The following is a 19,191-nucleotide window of genomic DNA, read 5'->3' on the forward strand; positions in this document are numbered from 1 at the left end:
CAGCTCATTACTGTTGCAATTAGAAAGTTTGAACAACATAACCAGTACGCTACGTTTTTTATAACTAAATTAACTCTTATTGTATATAGAGCTATATAAAAAAACTAATTTTAACTATCACATCACAGTTGTCAGCAACAGTACAAAGTCTAAAAATGTTATTTGATCGTTGTAGACTACGTAATGTTGCCGTTAAAGTGTTAGTTGTGGAATCCGTAATGTTGCATATAACTTTGATGTTATAATTGAAGTCTTTGTAAAGATACTGTGATATAACTGTGATATGATAGTTTCAAACAGCGTAACAAATATCTTTTTCAATACATCCTCTTGTTTGGTAACTGAGGCCAGGATTTGACCTTTTTGTATGCAAACATCTTTCGCCTTTCTGTTGGTCATGAAGTCGTTTTAAGCAGTGAAAACACAAGAAGAAGTTGTTATTTAATTAATGCTAGTCATTGATAATAGAATTTTGTTTTTGAAACAAAAAATGTTTTAACACAGTTTTTAAAGTTTGTTTCTCAATTACTAAGCATAATTTTTTATATTTAGATACAGTTGTTTTATGCCTTATTTTGCATTAAAACTTTAATATTTTTTGTACAGAAAAAATAAAACATTTAGAAATATGGTCGAATGATATAATACAGTGTATAGTAATTAAACAGTAAGCCAAGTAATTGGCTAGTTGTAAGCGAAGCAGTTGGCATGGTAATAGGCCTAACAGTTATTTTCACACAAAAAAAAAACTAAATGCTCTAGACCGGTGGTCTTCAAGCTTTTCAAAACCTGTGCACCCTAAATTGCAAAATTAAAATTCTGTGTACCCCAATGTGCGAATATCTAGTTTAAGTTAAAATAAATTTACCGTTATATCTAGTACAGGGTTCCCTAACTTTTTTTCAAAAGGCCCCCATTATACAAGGTTAAGCTATGGCCCCTCGAACAAGACTTTTCAAAAAACTATCATAAAAACTGCAGAAGACCTAAGACTCATTTTTGCTTGTTTTAGTCAGTATTAACCAAAATTTTTGTTCATAAAAGTTTAAAACAAAATTATTTAGAAATATAATTTTTATGTAAAATACTAATAGAAATATTTCTTACTTTTATTATCATGTTTTTAAAGAATGTAAGTTAAAACGTTTTTTATATATTGTCATGGACTCTGTACTATTGTATAACTATTTGTCTGAAACTATTTTTCACTTCCTTGAACTGATCTTAGTGGCGAAACTTTTATTTTCTATAGAATGTTTTTTAATTTCAACTGTCTATAAACTTATAATATAATGAAAAGTAATAGCAACATTGCTTACTTGTTAATAAACTAGTAAACTTTGATTAGACAAAATGTCTAATAAAAAAAATCATAAGTTCAAGGAAGTTTCAAAACTTTCTAATTTTGTATGAAAAGTAAAATACTAGTTTATTTCTTAAACTGTTAATGCTTTAATAAAAAAATTAATTATTAATAGTTTATACAAACTGATTCAAATAAAGCTTGGGACATTTTGTTTGAATATTCAGCTTATATACAAGCAAAATAAACGAGAGTAGTACTCTAGTTTTATGAACACTAAATTTTATTGTTTGTTGAAACTAAAAAAACTTTTAGTACAAAATATATATAAGTCTTGTTTGTGCTAAAGTTTTCCGCGAGTCAAAATGCGCATATATCTACTTGAACTTTTTTTCATTATTTGTTATTAACTATATAAAATGTACTCCATTCTGCACAAATTATGAAGTAAAAAGATGTTAAAAAGTTCTATCCGTGTTCCCAGCTAGAAAATAAGAATATACATCTCAAGGTTTCTGGTTATTTAAAGTCTATAAATTTATTTACAATGTTTTTAGTAAAAAAAAACATTTAGACCTGTTTATAAAAATCCATTTAAAGTGATATAATTTATGTCAGATGCAACTTTTTACCGTCATAAAACATAATTTAATGCAATGGTTGCAGACTAGTGTGCTGAAAACATACGATAAAATTCAACTGATTGAATACAAAGTGTTTTGCCGGGGTCAGTAACCGATTTTTGCGGTTTTCTTTCTGAACGGGCATGCTAATAAAAAAAAACGGGTTCTACGCTAAATTTAATTAAATGATAAATCGCAATTTTTAGTAATCTTTATCTTACCGGTTTTTAAAAGCTGTAGAAAATAAATCATTTTGTAGTTTGTTCTTAACTTTTTATAATTTTCTTAAAACTAAAAAATCTCATGTTACCACTAAAATGTTTGGATGCTGATAATTTTGAAATTATTCCCTAGTTTATTAGAATGAAGCTTAAATCTGTTTTTTAATTAAACTCTATCAAAAAACTTTTAATAGGTATATAATTTTTTATTTTTAGCAATAAAAAACGTTTAATTTTTGTCCGCTGTAATTTTTTTAAATTCACTCAAACTTTAAAATTTGTAAAATTAAGTCTTAGTTGATAAAATAAAACTAAAAAAAATACACATAATTTTTTGTCTAAATAGTATATATAAATAAAAATTTAAATAAATAGTTTTACACAACTATTTCAAAGTTATAAAAAAAAATTATTATTTATTACCACGGTTTGGTTCAGACTCAAAACCCTGATTTCAAACAATCAAACCTTCATTTTTACTCAAGAAACTATAACATATAAACATTTATAGTTTAAAGTTAGAATTAATAGTTAAACTAAATATTAGGTTTATATACAAATATCGCATCTAAAACTGTTAACGGTTTGATCGTAAAGTACCAATGAAAAAACTGCTTACAAACTTTACCGCTTTTTATTCAGTAAATAAGTTCAAGCAAACTAAAAAGCTTCACGATGGTTCGTGAGTTTATAAACAAAAAAGTTGAAAAGTTGTTTATTTATAGGAAGCTTAACCAGGATTATGTGTTTGTGATAAAATAAACTAACAAAGATTTATAAAATTAAAATACTGTTTGACGTTTGGCTTTAATGTAAAGTTTTTAGCTAAATGCTGTTTTATTTGTTTTAAAATAATTACTACTAAATGAAAATCCGGGTTGCATGTTAAAAGAGATATAAATTATACTTATTTATTTTTTTTTTAATTCTGCAAGTTAACGAAAACTTAAAACTGCTTGTAGCCTTTTTCAATGTTCTGTGTGCCCTTACATTGTCTCCACTTAATTAAACAGTAAAAATGTTAGAAACTTTGAAAATTATACTGTTGAAAAAATTAAACATTATTTTTCATTTAAGTTATTGCATTTTTGTTAGTTAGTTTTTTTACAAGGTTTTGATAATATAGAAATGTTGCAATTAATTCATTAAAAGCCAAGGGAAATAGTTATGAGTAATAAACATTATAAGTACATAGTTGTCATAAATTAACTTTTATTTCAATATTATTCTTTGTTTCGATTATAGCTATTCGTTTTTCTTAGTTATTATTTACCAGTTCAAAATTCATGCTCATAAAATTTTTAGTTCTTTTATAAAGAGTTATTTTTCGAAAATCTTTGTAAAATAAGGTAAAAAGTTTTTTATATTTTAAACTCAGCTACCTTTAAAAGAAATCAAAATATTATAAACAAAACTGTTACTGAGAAAACTTTTAGTTATCAGGTAAGTTTTGCATAATTATGAGCATCGAATTATTTCACGTGTTTAAACAAACTTTGATGTTTTTATTTTACTCATGAATCATTTTTACTATTGATCTACCGGATCAACATAACTAGAATCTAGCCGAACTTTCCGTATTCAGTAGAAAGCTAACTTAAAGCTTGAAGTACTTAAAGCTTGAAGATAAATTAATCTATTGGAATTTAAAACTTAAGAAACTTTGTTAAGTTTTTTTTTTATGTCGAAACGGATTTGAAAATAGCAGCTTGGACAAATCAAATGTTTAAAAACAGCAAATTGAAGCACTCTAAATTGATCATTTAAATAAATACAAGTTATTTTTTACACATAGATTAATAATGATAATAAAAAATATTTTATATAAAACATTGAATTGAGTGGCAATCTCTAGAACAAAGACCTCTAGAACAGACCACTATGAATTGATTACGATAGTAAACTATTTATAATAAAACTTATTGTTTTAAAACTGTTAAGGTTGAAGCTAAGCTTGTACTACATGTTCAGCTATTATTAACTAATGGTTTTATGTATTGATATCTTAACTATGAAAAAAACTGATTCAAATTTATCATAAGTAGTTTCAAATACCATTTACATATATAATTATGAATAGAAAATGTATACTAGTATGCATGTTTAATCACAACTTATATTTTTAACTAATTTTTAGTTTTTAAACTGAAAGGATTTAATTATATCTTATTTATTAATTAGTTATATCTTATTAAAAGCATAAACTTTACAGTACTTAGCTTCATATTTTCATTTTTAAAAGTAAAATTCAGTTATTGTAAAAATCACTTCTTTAAAGCTCTTGAAAATTTTTTTACAATGTTTCATTTAACTATTCAAATGTAATATTGTTTTTACTGTTCAAGTTGAATTATTAAATTACCTTTTTAGCACAAAATACTTATAAAACTATTTCTGTAAAAATATTTCATCTTATTACATTTTACCTTCTTTAAAGAAGTTGTAATTATATTTCAAGTATTCACTCGTTTGTTATTAGTGTTGTATATCTTCTTTTAAAAGTTAATTTAAAGTTACATATATTTTTTAGTTTTTATGTTACTAAAAAAGATTCATAGTACATTATTAAACACAAAATTCTGTTAATTTTTGTTTAGTTTTTTTTTCTTTCATTTTTTTTTTGTTTAACTGATTGTTTTGTTACGAAAGATTTAAATACCTAAATGATAAAAAAAAACTATATGTAATAGCTCGTAAGAAACTTTATAAGCATGTGGTGTACGACTTGATAACCGAAAGGCTCCTTTGTACACCAGGTCCTTAGACCAAACTTTTTGAGCTGTTATTTTATCGTTCAATAAACAATAATGATATCTAACTATAAGTTAGACCTCGATTGTCAAATTACATATTTCTTAAATTTAGAAGAATCATTACTATAATTAAAATAAAATCTATGTAAAAAAGTATTAATTTACAATTAAAACACTAAGCGAATATTTTCAACTACTGTTTTTACAAAATATTTTTTATAATATATTTAAAAAAAGTGTTGTGCTGCATTTTATTATTATTTTTTAGTTAAAAAAGAAAATAAGTAGCACTAACCAACCTACTGTCAAGCAATAAATCAGTTTTTGAATGTTTTTGTATACTTTAATATTCGTATTTGTGTAACATATAAACTTATTTGAACCTAAAATCTATCACTCTTTCAAAACGTTTTTGTTTGCATTTTATGATAAATAATTATTCTTCATTTCAAAAGTATCCGTAAAGCTATGTTTCAAAAAAATTAAGTTTTCAGTTGCTTTTGGTGCTTACATGACAGTTAAAATTCGGAAAGTTCAAATTCTCTATGAGATACTTAAGATACTATATCTCAAAAAGTATTAAGGTTATTAATATCTACAAGCCATTTTCATTGGTTTGTAAAGTTTCCAAAATACTTGAGATAATACTAAAAAAGAATTTGATTTCAGAATTTGAATTTAAATTGTCCAAATTTGAATAGTTGTGCACCCGTTTTGTTTTGATAATATATTTTTATGGTTTAAACAGTTTATATTATGTTTTGTTTTAAACAAACACTTTAGACGGATAAAACATAACCTATTATAGCTATATGTTGTATTTAGTTTAAAAATTATTGTTTACTGTAACATATTTATATATTCTAGTTTTATAAAAATTCATGTTTTTATTTTTGTAAGGTATTATAAACAAGTGTTATTGATACAATATATATATTTTTCTTCTCTAATAAACTTTGCAGTTAGCATTGAGTGAACTAAAACTTAAAGTTTGTATTTGCATAAAACATAGTAAATGAAAATTTGTTAACTACTTTTAGCCACCTAATTATGTACAAAAGATTTTTCACAATGTTAATAGTATATTAAACTACAGTTAATAACAATGATAAACATGTGATTTTTTCTCCTTTCAACAATTTATTTGAATATTCAAAAACTTATAAGCGTATTATTTTTGTCTTTTATCTGAAAAATGAATGTATTAAAAAAAAGTTTTTTCAGTTTTATTGTTTTAAATTTTTACATGTATTTAAAAAGAAATATTCAAGTCGTTTAATAAATGTATGTATACATATGATAAAAATTGTTTTATATGCAACAATAATGATTTTTGGATCAAGCAACTAAAACACAGTATGTGTAAATCTACTTACTTGTGAGTAAAGTTAGTAATTATATAATGAACACTACATTTATTGTTTGTGTTGTCTTAAAAAGTTAAGCTTAATAATTTTAAGCATTGATAATTTTTAGAGCTTTAAAGAACTATTTGATAATAACTAGTTATTTAACATGTTTTAGAACTTTACCAAACTACTTATTTATAATGATACTAATGTTAGTCGATTTTATTTCAATATTAAACAAAACATATGAAATTACGTACTTTTATAATAATGCTAACAATGAATTTAATTTAAAACAAAACTTGAAGAAGGTGTTTTGTTAATAAGGTTTTAAATAAATTTTATTTCATTTCATATTCTTAAGATTTAAAGCTATAAACTTTAAGCTTATTACTCAAGTTCTATAATAGTATTTATATTTATACTTAAATATACAGTAGACTACCGTTTAAGTACGCACTTTTTTTGGTACGCACCCCGCCTTAAGTACGCACTTATCAAATTTCTAAAATTATTTTTCTAAAATTTCTAATTTTTTTTATTCAAAAATTTTCAGAATATCTGCAAAAGAAAGGCTAATTTTAATGTGACGTAACATAAAACTAGTTAACCACAAAAACTAGTTACAAATTTTATAAAGTCAAAATAAACATATAAAAAGAAACAACAACAACAAAAAACTAAAGTAAAAAAAAATAATGAGCATCTTATCATTGTGCACTTATACTATAAATGTTTCTACTGATATAAACTTTCTTACAAAAACAGTCCTGAAACGTTTTCCTTTCAAATAAAAAAATCAAACACTTTTTAGGTAATAAAAAAATTATAATAAATGTATTTATTAATTATGTAGAAACTTTTAATGAAAAAATAAATCATTTTAAAATCTATTAAAAAATTTTGCAGATTAGAATTATGTATTAAATGTTATTTAAAATACAAAGAATTGTTTTTTTGGCTTAATTATTTGGTGGCTAGTTGTGAGAAAGAAAACAAACAACTAAATTTCATACTATACTATGCTTTCAAAAAGTACGCACTATCCGTGCTAAGTACGCACTTTTTGGTCGGGTTCAATTTGCGTACTTAAGCGGTAGTCTACTGTAGTTTAGCCAGCATTAAATTTAAAGTCAAGGGAAACTTATACAAACGTGCTGGTATTGAAATTGTTTTGACTCTAGCTTAATAATACTTACAAGTTATTATAAAAGTGTCAAAACTAGTTTAAAATTGCAGATCGATAATAAAAAGGAACTAGTTTTAGCTTGTTTTAAACTTTCATTATTTTTAAACTTTATATACTTGATGTGTCTATTTTTTGTACAATTTTTCATTTTATTGTTTAATCTAAAGTTTAATTTTACATAAAGTTAAGTTCTTATAGGTGATTTTAAGCCATAGTAAAGTAATAAATTTTTCTTTAAGTTATATAATATAACTATAGGGTAGTAGCAAATTCAAATTGTTAGATAAAGATGAGTTTCACTTAGCATAAACACCAACGCTTGTATGGCACATACATTGTGTGGTTGCTCAATGATTATAAGCAACAAAATATAGTTCAAAATAGATAAACATTAGCTTTCCATTTAAACATCGACTACAGTTTTTATAACATTGTGTAACTCTAACAATAAAAATTATAAAAAATGATAAAAATTAACCTTTATTCTAATAAAGGTAAGCAATAATTACGTCACTAAAGTTTTCAAAAAACCGAACAAAAATATTTTTGTTTGATTTAACAAAATTCATGGACAAGCGTATTTCACTTTTCATCAGTTGTGGATTGGAAAAGCAGATTGAGTCTTTTTGATTTGATAACTTGCTCGTGCCTTGTCAAGTGAAGAACGGGGACAAAGCTGATTTAGCAGAAACTCCTTACCAGGCGTCTCTGAAAGTGGCGGAGTTTCAACAAGCGGTAAATCTGGACGGCGAGGCCGGTTGGGGCAGATATGCAACTCACGAGCCTGAGCGTAATTGCGGCGGGTAAATACCGAACAGCCGGTGGATTATGATGGCTGTTTGGTATGATATTTAGAAGGTTACCGTTACAAAGCAGTGACCGCAGGAACTGTGTATAACGAAGAGGACGAAAACTATCCGACCCGCAGGACCGTCCTTTTTAAAAGCCATTACACGCACGAAACCTTCTACAGGGACCCTTTCTGCTGTTCTTGGCCGCAGCAGGACATAGAGCTGGTGCTCCTCGAAATCAAGCTGTACGACCAGGCTGGGGCGTCGCGTGGGGTGTTGCACTGCCGAAAATGCACCACATTAGAATTTTGTTAGAAAAAACTAAGTATCTATAACGTTTTAGTTATTTTTTAGAACAAAATCTTTTATGAAACTCCAATTTAGAAAACGGCCATTTTGCTCACTACAAACTTCTAGCTGACTGCCGCAACTGAACTCAAAAAGCAAAATTTCTTCACCAATCACCGCAAAATCAATATCTTGCGGTAAGTAAGCTAAGTTGAAAAATCGCTTAAACAGTACAGGTTTAAGTATCATTCCACAAGCGACTGTAAACAAAAAATAAAAACAAAGCTAAGCAGAGCAGAGGCAACTCGAGCAGGGAAAACTTGAGTAGTAGAAACTAAAGCACCGGCAACTCGGATTTTATTATTCTGCACTACCTAAGAAAAACACCACGCGACTTCGACCAGCCAATCCGAAACATATGGCCCGCTGTACTTTTTTAGTTAACCAGCATCTTACGTGTAAAGCTAAATATAAAAAAGTTAACCATTGCTTTAAGTTAGTTAATAAATGTTATTAAAAATAAACGTACTTTGCGAATAACTAAAAATGTGCACTCTGAAAACAACTAAATCAAATAGCTAATTATGTACTATATTTTTGTTCATTTCGTTTAAAGTAGTTTACATATACATACTATCTTGGAAAATTGCAATAATTTTTTTAGACTTCGCAAAGAAATTTGTAACTTTATGTAACTTTAGCTTTGAACAAATTTGGGAAAATAGTTCTATCAAAAAACAGCTTGTGTCACTTCCGACAATACAATTTACAATTTAAGCAAGAAATTTATTATATACTTTACAAAATAAAGCCTACATTTTCTATGTTAAGAAGATAAAAGCAGGTTTTAAGTAATTTTAGCTAGATATTTTTAAATTGATTTAGTGGATGTTTTCGTTAAAAACAATAAACGAGTGCATAAAAATATAAGTTCTTAGTGGAAGCTACACTAAAAGAGAACTGGTTATTTATAGTTATTTAATTTTAAATTTAAATGATTGAGTTTAACAGCTACAAATATATTTTTATAGTTTTAGTCAAATAATGAAATATTTTATGAGTTTTTAAAGCTTGTACTTTAAATAAAACAAAACTTTACTAAAACATTAAACTTATTAAAAAATAAACTGTAGTTGTTTTTTCGTTATACTTTAAAGAGTTATTTATTGTACATATTGTGCAGTATCGAATAAATTAAAAATAATTTAGCAATACTTTTTTTATTACTCTTACACGTAAAAATATTTTTTATTTTTAAAAACTTTCTTCTAACATTTGCGTATATTTTACTAAATATGATAGTTTATAAAAAGTAAAATTAGTTAAACAATTTAAATTAAAGTAAAAATATTTATATAAATTGTTTACTTTGTGAAAGCCATTCTATGAATAACTTATTAGACTTCAAGTTATTAAAAATTTAAATAAGATTTAATTAGAATTAGACTATATAGCAATTATAAAAAAATACTTGCGTGCTTTCACACTAGTTAGTAAATTTATAAAAATAAAAAATGACATCAAAAATTAGAAACAGTTTAATAAGCTTAAAGCTCAAATAAATAAGTAAATAAAAGTTAATAGTTTTTTATTTGATAAAAATAAAATACAAAACGTTTCAAAGAGTATAAATACTGTAAAACTTAAAAAATTTGCATTTTTATTACTTACATAAATGATCATATAAATAATTTTAAATAAACATTTAAACTCTAACTATCCTGTTTTGTAAAATAATTCGACGATAACAAAACATAATATAGTTCTGATTTTAAAACTAAATACGTTTGGTGCTTAAATTAGTGGTCAGGCTAAGCAATCAATTAATGATGACAAAATTAATTAATAAATCTAGAATGTAATACTTGGAATTATAGGATGATAAACATTTTTTATTAGTATTAGTGTATATTATATACTTATGTCAATTATGAAATGTTTTGTTTTTCGAGAAACAAAATTGTTTTTCAGAAACCTATTTAATTTAAGGTCTTTCATTAGGAATGTTCCTAAATTCGACAGAAGCTTCGCTTGAAGAAATTTCACTAAACATTGTTGGAGGTGGTGTGAGAAACATTGAAATAGTCCAGTATGATGACCCAACGCAGTTGGAAGGAACGTACCGTTTCACACAAACAGTGGAAAGAGTGTTAGATAACGGAGAAGAGATTTTTGTGAGCGAAACTGTTTGGCTTGGAAACGAACGTCTCCGTAGTATTGAAAGGCACCCTCCGGAAAATCCCCGCCTTCCATTCTGTCAAAACGACGACCATGAGTCGGAAGTTCGAACAATTAAAAAATTTTGCAGACCAGTGGTCTTTTGTAGCTATGAAGCTTATGAAAAATGTGCAAACAAGTCTTTTTCAGCTTGTGATAGCTGCAGGTTTGACTTAGTTTAGAAAATATTACAAGTTTGTTTTCGAACGGCTATAAGGTTTATTTAAAATAAATATTAGAAAATTAAAACTAATGATGTTAACAGCAAAGGAGTTTTTTCTTTCACATTGTTTATCATACTATTACTTGGGCTGTTGATTGTTACAGGAAATTTGTCATACCTATTTTATTTATTGAAGAAAAAGAAATGCTTTTCCACGTTTTCACTACTTCAAAGTTTTTCTATTTGTGCAGATGTTTTGACTGGTAGTACTTTACTGTTATTCATTTTTAAGTCAAAATAAACAAGTAATGTTTTTTTTTTCAGGTTTATTCGTTTTTGCTGTATTTCTTCCTAACTTTACTTCTACGTATTACGGAACTGCGACGCAATTGTTTGAATACGTCATGTTACAACGAAACAGTAGCAGTGCTAATTTTCAAGGAATATTGTTTATATTTGTTTTTCTGGCAAATTTCTATTTGTTGAAAACGATTAGCGTATTAAAATTGGTTTCAATTTGCTTTCCTTGGGTGAATATATCGAAGAAAAGGATTTTAATACTAGCACTGGCAACTTTGATGTTTTCCTTGGCTATTCCGATCTTATTTTGTAAGTTCCTTTCAACTAAGTGGTTTTCGCTGTTCTTAATGCTGATAAAAAGTTTCACAATATACGTTTAATAATGATACAGCAAAAATATAATTAAGATAAAGTTACTTTAATCTAATTGTTCTCGAAGTACAGGTAAAAAGTTATTAAATAAACAAAGATATATAAAAATAAACTGCCGGTTTTTTTTTAATTTCGAAGGAACTTTAATTGCAAATAATAAAATTTATATTAATCTATTGTGTTGCACAGAAACAACTACTTTGTTCATATTTTTTGCATATCTTTCATATACTTTAAGATAAAAAATAATTTAGTTTATTCTTTTTAAATGTATGAATAGTTGTATACTGTATAATGATTACTGTTAGTCAGTTTATAACGCGTTTAAAACAATATCGAGCTTTTGTTATACATTACACAACCTATAATACTACAAAACAGAAAACTTAATCAAAATAAAAAAGTTTAACTACTTTGTACAAAATTTATCTATTATGGTATTTGATTACAAACTTGTAAACAAACTTTTGCTTTTCTAACGTGACTAGCAAATTAGAATGAATGTATAGTATAGCTTTTGACAGCGAAAGTTTACACAGAAACAACAAAAAAAAATTTAAAGTAGTTTTATATATGTAAGTAAAACTATTCATCGTTAATCAAGAAAAAATTTGTGAAATACTTTGTTAAATTTGTGTAAACACTAATTATAACTTCGATAAGAGAAAAACTAAATACAATAACAAGTTTTTAATGCTATATTTGTAAAATAAAAATAAAAATTATTTTTACAGTAAATTTTCCAAAGGACATTCAATTTTCTTATCAATACGACTATTTCATTTTCTTTATTGAAATCCTACCGAATTCAATTGTTGTTAAAACTTCCATTTTTCTTCTACTTTTTATCGTTATAATTCCTTACGTTATTATGGTTAGTTTTATTAAATATTTTAACTTTAATATTTATCAAAGTAATCAAAAAAAAAAAAAAAATTACAAGCTTCGAATCAATAACTTACTTAACTTTTTACAATGCTAAGATTAAAACAAACAAAGTAATAATTACATAATTCCTGTAAAGTTTTATAGTTTGTAAAACAATAGTATAGCCTAACTTTATAAAATAATTTTTATAATAATTTTAGTTTACAAATTGAGCTTAAATAATCTTTTTAAAACTTTAAAGTAGTATGTTTAAAATATTAAAGTTCTCCAAACATAAGAACATTCACGAATTTAAGTATGTAAGTAAGTAAATTGTTAAGTATTTATATTTTATAACAAAAAAAAATGTTCAAGATACAAGTTTTGAGAAACTTTATACTAAATAAAGCTATACTTGTTTTTAGGTTTTAGAAAACGTATACACTAATTTAACAAACATACTTTGTTATAGGCTTTTATAAACATTTGTACCATAAATAAAAACAAAATAAAAGCTGTCTAAAATTAAGTATTTTGAAATTATCATTTTAAATACTGGATTTTACGGTTTTTGAGACCAATTTAATTTAGAGTAAACTATAGTTTTTTTATGTTTATCTAAGCAGTTTGCTTTTATTTTACTCAATTCGTAGGTACTTGCTACAATCGCATTGTACATAGTTATAAGGAACAAGTTCAAACAGTCCCGAAAATTAACAAAACAAAGTAACAAAATAAATGCTATGGAAAGAAAAGTCGCAGTGAAAATATCACTAATGGTCTTGGCGTTCACTGTAACCACATGTTAGTCTTTGTTTGTTTATATACAAAGAGTATCTACAGATTTGATATTTTATAAATTTACAGTGCCTTTCATGATTTCTGTAATAGTTGAGAACAACAAAAAGAGTTGTGTAACTAAAACAAACCATTTGTTTAGAACTTTCTACTTGTTTTTTGCTAGAAGGTTAGTTTATAGTTTTAATTTTTTTGTTTGAATAAACATTAACACCTACTTTTAAACTGAAACTTAAAAAGTATAAAAAGTTTAATTCAACTTTGGTAAATTTAAAAATATTTAAAATATTTTTTGTTAAAAAAAAATCATTTAGCTTTTTGTTTACTAAAAATTGTCGAAGTAATGTTTTAAACACTAAAAAAAACTTATGAGTTTTAAACAAATAACATGTTTGAGATTAAAAAATCTATATTGTATATTACATGTTTTATTGTTTACAGCCTTATGAATGCAGTAATATACATTGCAACCGACTCGAAATACAGGAAAACCATCAGAAAAGCACTAAAAAAATGTTTTTAACTTAAAGTTAATTAATATCTACTTGTAACATTTGTGAAAGTGGTTTTGTATAAATTTTAAGTTTATACTTAGTTATATTTATAGAAGCTTGGTAATAAGTAAAACTCTAATTTAAAAGAGTATGTAAAATTTGTATCATCTGTCATAAAAGTTTGAAGAAAAAAAAATATTTAAATGTTTATGATTGTAAAGTAGAACTACGCTATAGTTAATTTAACTTTATGTTTAAAAGGTTTTATCGTTTACCTGTATTAAGCATTTACACATGAGATTTATAAAAGCTATACCTTAATAATGTTTGAAATAAAAAAATATCCTTTTTGCTTGTATTTAAGGTTTTGTTCATTGACGTTTAAACAAAAAGAGAGTACTAATTTGCTGACTTTATTTTTGTTTTTAAGTTAAGGAGTCAGTTTTTTAAAACCTTTTAGTACATTGGTATAACTTTACTTCGTTATCAATGAAAAAAGAAAGTCTCTTTTTCTTACAATATCTTTACTATATTAAACAATACCCCTATACAAAATAGTTATTAAATCTAAATATATTTTTTGATGTACTGAATTACTTAAACTTAGTTAATTTTTTATGATTGGAAATCAGTTTAAAACAAGCAACAATAAATTAAACTTTTAATCTGTTTAACAAACTAAACAAAAACAAAAATTGTAAAATAATTAAAAAGTCTTGATTTGTTGGTAGTACATTAAAGACTTGTAATAAAATATTTTCAACTATTTGTTTTTACTTTTTTAAAATTACAGCATGTTTTCTTGTTTTGATGTTTTATTTAAACTTAAACTGTTAAATATATCACAAAATAAAAATTTTAAAGAATAATTTTGGAAAAAAAATATGCTAAAATTTAAATTAATTACTTTTGACACAAAACTTACAAGCAGTAAATAACTTGCCGTTCTCTATATAAAAGTCTGTAGGATATATTTTTATGTGAAGAATACTTATATGCAAATACACTGTTGCATCAGTTAAACTATACACTACAAATTATTCAATTTTCTTGCAACAGTTTCACTGTTTTAATAGCTTTTCGAGTCGATATATAACTAAATTTTTAGACTTTATTTTATCTATTTTTAAATGATGATAATTTAGGTAGAATATAAATAAATAAGTTAAAGTTAGCTAAGACGTTTACTAAAACTAAACGTAAACATATCAGTAAACAATGATAATACTAAGATTACAGTAGTGGAAAAAACGGCATAACAAACTGGTTGAATTCTTTAAAAATCCTTAAACCTTGTTTGTAGAATTCAATACAGCTACTTTTAACCAAAGTATAATTAAAAGCACAGTTAAGAATTTTAGTTTACAAAAAGTTTTAGACAGACTTATAATAAAGATAAAAATTCAATACTACCTAAATGTTAATCATAATTTCTTTATAAAAACTTAAATTTTAATAAATTTAATCAAAAACTATTCTTTTAAACTTAAACTTTTAAAATCAAAAAACTAAAATTTAAAACAAGTATTTATTGTTAATTCGTTTGTTCTAGCTTTATAAAAAGTTTATAACCTTTAAATATAACTTTTTTTAAGCTTATCAAAGTAATGTAGGTCAAAATTTTATGGAAGATATTGTTTTTTTCAATTTTTCGTGAATTTTTGATTTTTCCTGTACCCTTTCGAAGCATCGTTAGTCACGGGTTAAAGCACATTAAAGCACGGGTCAGCAGCCTATTAATTCCATTAAAAAAAAATCTAATCCTGTAGTGTGAAAAGACTTCGAATAAGTAATCGTGTTTACGCTACTTACTTTGTTTAAATTCTGGAAAAAATTGAAGCATAGACTGTTGCCGTTAGTGCGACTATAAAAAAAAGACGGTAGTTTACGTAGTTTAATTGTATATATTTTGTTTTTAATAAGACGATTAATTAAAATGTTATCAAAGACGTTTGCAACAACTGTAGCAAAAGATAAAGCATTTAAAAACAAACACAAAATTTATAAGTTAAATCAAATTAAATATACTATACATTAGTGTGAAGTTTATATTTTTGTCGCTTCCCATAATAACAATTTTCAGTTTTTAGTACGTACAGACTTTTTATTGTGAAATAAATCTTTTATACTATTTTATTTTTAAATGTCAGAAAACTTCAGATAGCTACAATCAGCTTTAAGTGAATAATAAAGTATACATGTGATAGATCGAAAAGGTTTGTTTTATCATTTCAAATTAAAATAAGTATTTTATTATTGCTAAATAATGTTCAAAAAGTATAAGTAAGAGTCAATGTTTGTTTTTAAGTAAAAAAGTAGAGCAAAAAATAAACTATAAAGTATTAAAAATATGGCAGCAAAAGATCACCAATGAGGAAGTATTGAGACGTACTGGTCTTACCACTATGTACTTTACCCTCAATCAGCGCAGGCTTCGCTGGCTCGGTCATATCCTGAGAATGAATACTGAGCGGATCCCAAAGTTTCTATTGTATGGCGAGTTGGTCGTTGGCAAACGAAACCGAGGACGTCCAAAATTACGTTTTAAGGATGTATGCAAGCGCGACCTAAAAAGCTTGAACATTGGAACTGATGATTGGGAGTTGCTTGCAAATGACCGTGCCAAATGGAGATCAACTATACACAAAAGACTGCAAGAAAGAGAACTGGAATATTTTAGAAAAACGAAGAAGAAGATGAAGAAATAAGAAGCAGAATGAATTTAATTGTTTTTTTTTTAAACATGTAATTTTTTTTTTTTTCTTCTCTGTGCACAACACGCATAGCCGATCTCGGCTGATAGCGGGCCTTATTATTATATTAAAAAAATATAACTTTTAAACAAAAATGAACAAGTAGGAGTGTTATAGTTTTTTTAACGTCAAATAATGAAAAGTCTAATAATACTGCCATTTTTAATAAATTTACAACGTTACTTTGTCACAGTTTAGTCAAAGAAAAGTGTTAACAAACGAAGGGTTTTAAGTATTTACTATATCAAAAAAAAACTAGATTTTATTTTATAAAGTTCTCAGTTTTAACAACATTATATAAATATTCACGTAACTTTAATACTTTAACAATGTAAATAAAGTATCTATCTTCATTTAGATTTTCTCGTAGAAACTTTTTCTTTCTTAGATTGACAGACTTGAACATAAGTATTTAGTTTATCAGAGTACTAAACTTTATACTGATATTTTTCATGACTCAAATATTTAATCGAGGTTTATAAGTCGACTTAAGAGATATTTAACTAAAACATTAAAATAATGTAAAAGTAGGTTGCAATAGGGATATCATTTTAATATTTTTGCAGAATAAATTGATTTTTATTTTAACAACAGTTTTCAAAGAACAGATTGATTGGGTTTTAACAGCGTCGTTCCAGTCTATATTGCTGCAGCTATATTTAAGCAATTTAAAAAACTGCGGCCCACGAGAAAGTTTTTCTGGAACAATTAACTCGACTTATAAAAAAATACTGATACCTAATTGTTACTATTAGTAAAAAAAATTAGTAAGTCAGTAGTTCTTTTGTGTATATACTACTATTTTGTAGTAAGTCTTAAAAAAATATAAAAACTATTAACCAAATTGACTAAAAGTACTTTTAAGTCATAAAATTAAAAGTAACTTTGTTTGTTCATATTAGTTTTCTTATAGAAATGACGTTAAAGTAGGCATTTTTTTCTACTAACATCAGTAATCTTAATTATATACTTCTTCGTTTTTTGTTTTTTTCCGTGGTCTATCTTTTTATAGTTCAACCTGCAATAGGTATAGGTATAACTGGTATAGGTGTAGGTTATATATATTTATTTATAGTAATGTAACTCGAAAAACTAAAGTAGATTAAATTATACTTTTTTGAATTTTTTAGTTTTCTTAAACATTTCATTTAACCACATGTATATTTTAACTTTCGCAATTCTATCTGTCTTTGAATTTAAGAAGAAAGTTGATAGGCCTATGTTTACTATTCTAAACTAGATATTTTCACCATTAAAGTACTATTTATATTGTATGTTATGTAATTCTAAGTAAATTTTCATATTCTTTCTGTTTTTTTTTACTGATTGTGTTATTACTGTGTTTTTTTTGTTTTTCTAAAAGTATTAGATTTTAATAATCAAAAATAATTTTATTTTATGTTGTATTTAAAATAGCTAAAATTAATATTTGATTTTTAGCTCAATGATCGGAAGGATTTTTCATAAACAAAAATTTTAGAAAAACTAACTACTTTATACTTTCCTTTTGTGTGAAGAGTATATACGTATTTTTGTAAATACAATATTTATTTGGAAGCATAAAATTTAAGATAAAAATATAGTGTAATTAAAAAAAAATAATTTATAACTCTACTAACTGCTCTAAAGCATTTCTTTAAAAACTTAAGAATTTCTAATTTTCGTTTGTATATACTAATTTACTAAAAAACCAAGTTAAAGCCAAATTCACGTTTTCAAGCAAGTTATATAAATTTTGTTTAATTAAAATCTGAGTTTGTTTGGCTAAGTCAGTCTTGTTTTTATTTATTAAAAATTAAAGATAAAAGTAAAATTTAAGATTAAATTAGCTTGTTTTGGTTTTGTTCATGCAAAACTCTACTATTTTATGAAAATAAACATTATAATGAATATGTAAACAGGCTGTACCTCATGATGTCTTATATTGTATTCTAGTTTTTTATAATTTTGTTTAACATTGCATATTAGTAAGAAAGCAATTATTAATTTTAATTTTTTAACTTTTTAATTAGTCTGCTATTTTAAATAATTGTTTTACTGTGGAGTACTGCTTTAAACATGCCGTCTTCTATTGGAAAAATAGTAATTTGGGGATAAAAACGTTTTTTTTTAGACTCAAGTAGTTTAACTAGAAGCGGCAAAAGTGATAAAGCGCTGCTTTAATTCGGGCCGTACTTTAGCTGTACAACACTGAATTAAAATAACTCTATTTCAAAGCTAAGAAATTCAGTTTTACAACAGTTTGAAATTTATTTTGATAGCTTAAAAGATAAAAAAAATAATGTAGTCATGAAGTTGTACAAAAACAACAGCCAAAGTACAATTGACCGTCGTTAATTTTCGTGCAATTCTTTTTCTTCAAATCTTTATTTTGATATTTGAAACAATGTAATAATGGAGCAGCAAGTTAAAAATAAACTAATTTTTAATATATGAAACCTTTTGAATTGCTTAAGTTAAGGCTGAGTGAAACTCAGTACCGTGTCAATTAAAAAATAGTTTTCAAAAAATACTGAATGAACCATCAAAAAAGAAGCGATAAAATCAGAACGTTTAAGCGAGAAAAAAGACGCAGGTCACGCGAGTCAGTGAAGCTAGCAAGCGTAGCAACAGGAGCAGGCCAAGTAGCAGCTTTTGAAATTTGAAGTAAGCCAGCTAGGAGGTGGAGATAAAAAGTTAGCGGTACGAGCTTGCAGGCGCGTGCGTAGCG

General features: G+C 25.5%; 1 protein-coding gene across 2 annotated transcripts; it reads left to right on the plus strand.

The window, feature by feature from the left end:
* Nucleotides 1–9,347: 9,347 nt before the first annotated feature.
* On the plus strand, nt 9,348–14,119 carry LOC145844831 (uncharacterized). 2 transcript variants are annotated; one of them, XM_082952259.1, is made up of 8 exons: nt 9,348–9,480; nt 10,519–10,900; nt 11,000–11,160; nt 11,222–11,506; nt 12,304–12,443; nt 13,090–13,240; nt 13,304–13,403; nt 13,676–14,119. In XM_082952259.1, exons 2-8 carry the CDS (start codon nt 10,521–10,523, stop codon nt 13,755–13,757), a joined length of 1,299 nt encoding a protein of 432 aa, XP_082808385.1. In that variant the 5' UTR covers nt 9,348–9,480; nt 10,519–10,520; the 3' UTR covers nt 13,758–14,119. The 2 variants fall into 2 exon arrangements, with proteins under 2 accessions (XP_082808385.1, XP_082808379.1); XM_082952253.1 differs by lacking the exon at nt 9,348–9,480 and having other exon boundaries at nt 10,493–10,900.
* The last annotated feature ends 5,072 nt before the right edge of the window (nt 14,120–19,191 follow it).

The sequence above is a fragment of the Thalia democratica genome, chromosome 1 (genome assembly GCF_965202585.1).
Source record: "Thalia democratica chromosome 1, ktThaDemo2.hap1.1, whole genome shotgun sequence".
NCBI classification, from domain to species: Eukaryota; Metazoa; Chordata; class Thaliacea; order Salpida; family Salpidae; genus Thalia; species Thalia democratica.

Excerpts from the sequence above, each read along its gene's own strand:
- LOC145844831 (XM_082952259.1), top strand. The coding sequence starts at position 10,521 with ATGTTCCTAAATTCGACAGAAGCTTCGCTTGAAGAAATTTCACTAAAC. Across the intron at positions 10,901-10,999 it reads TCAGCTTGTGATAGCTGCAG|CAAAGGAGTTTTTTCTTTCA; the intron begins GTTTGACTTAGT and ends TGATGTTAACAG. Across the intron at positions 13,241-13,303 it reads GGCGTTCACTGTAACCACAT|TGCCTTTCATGATTTCTGTA; the intron begins GTTAGTCTTTGT and ends ATAAATTTACAG.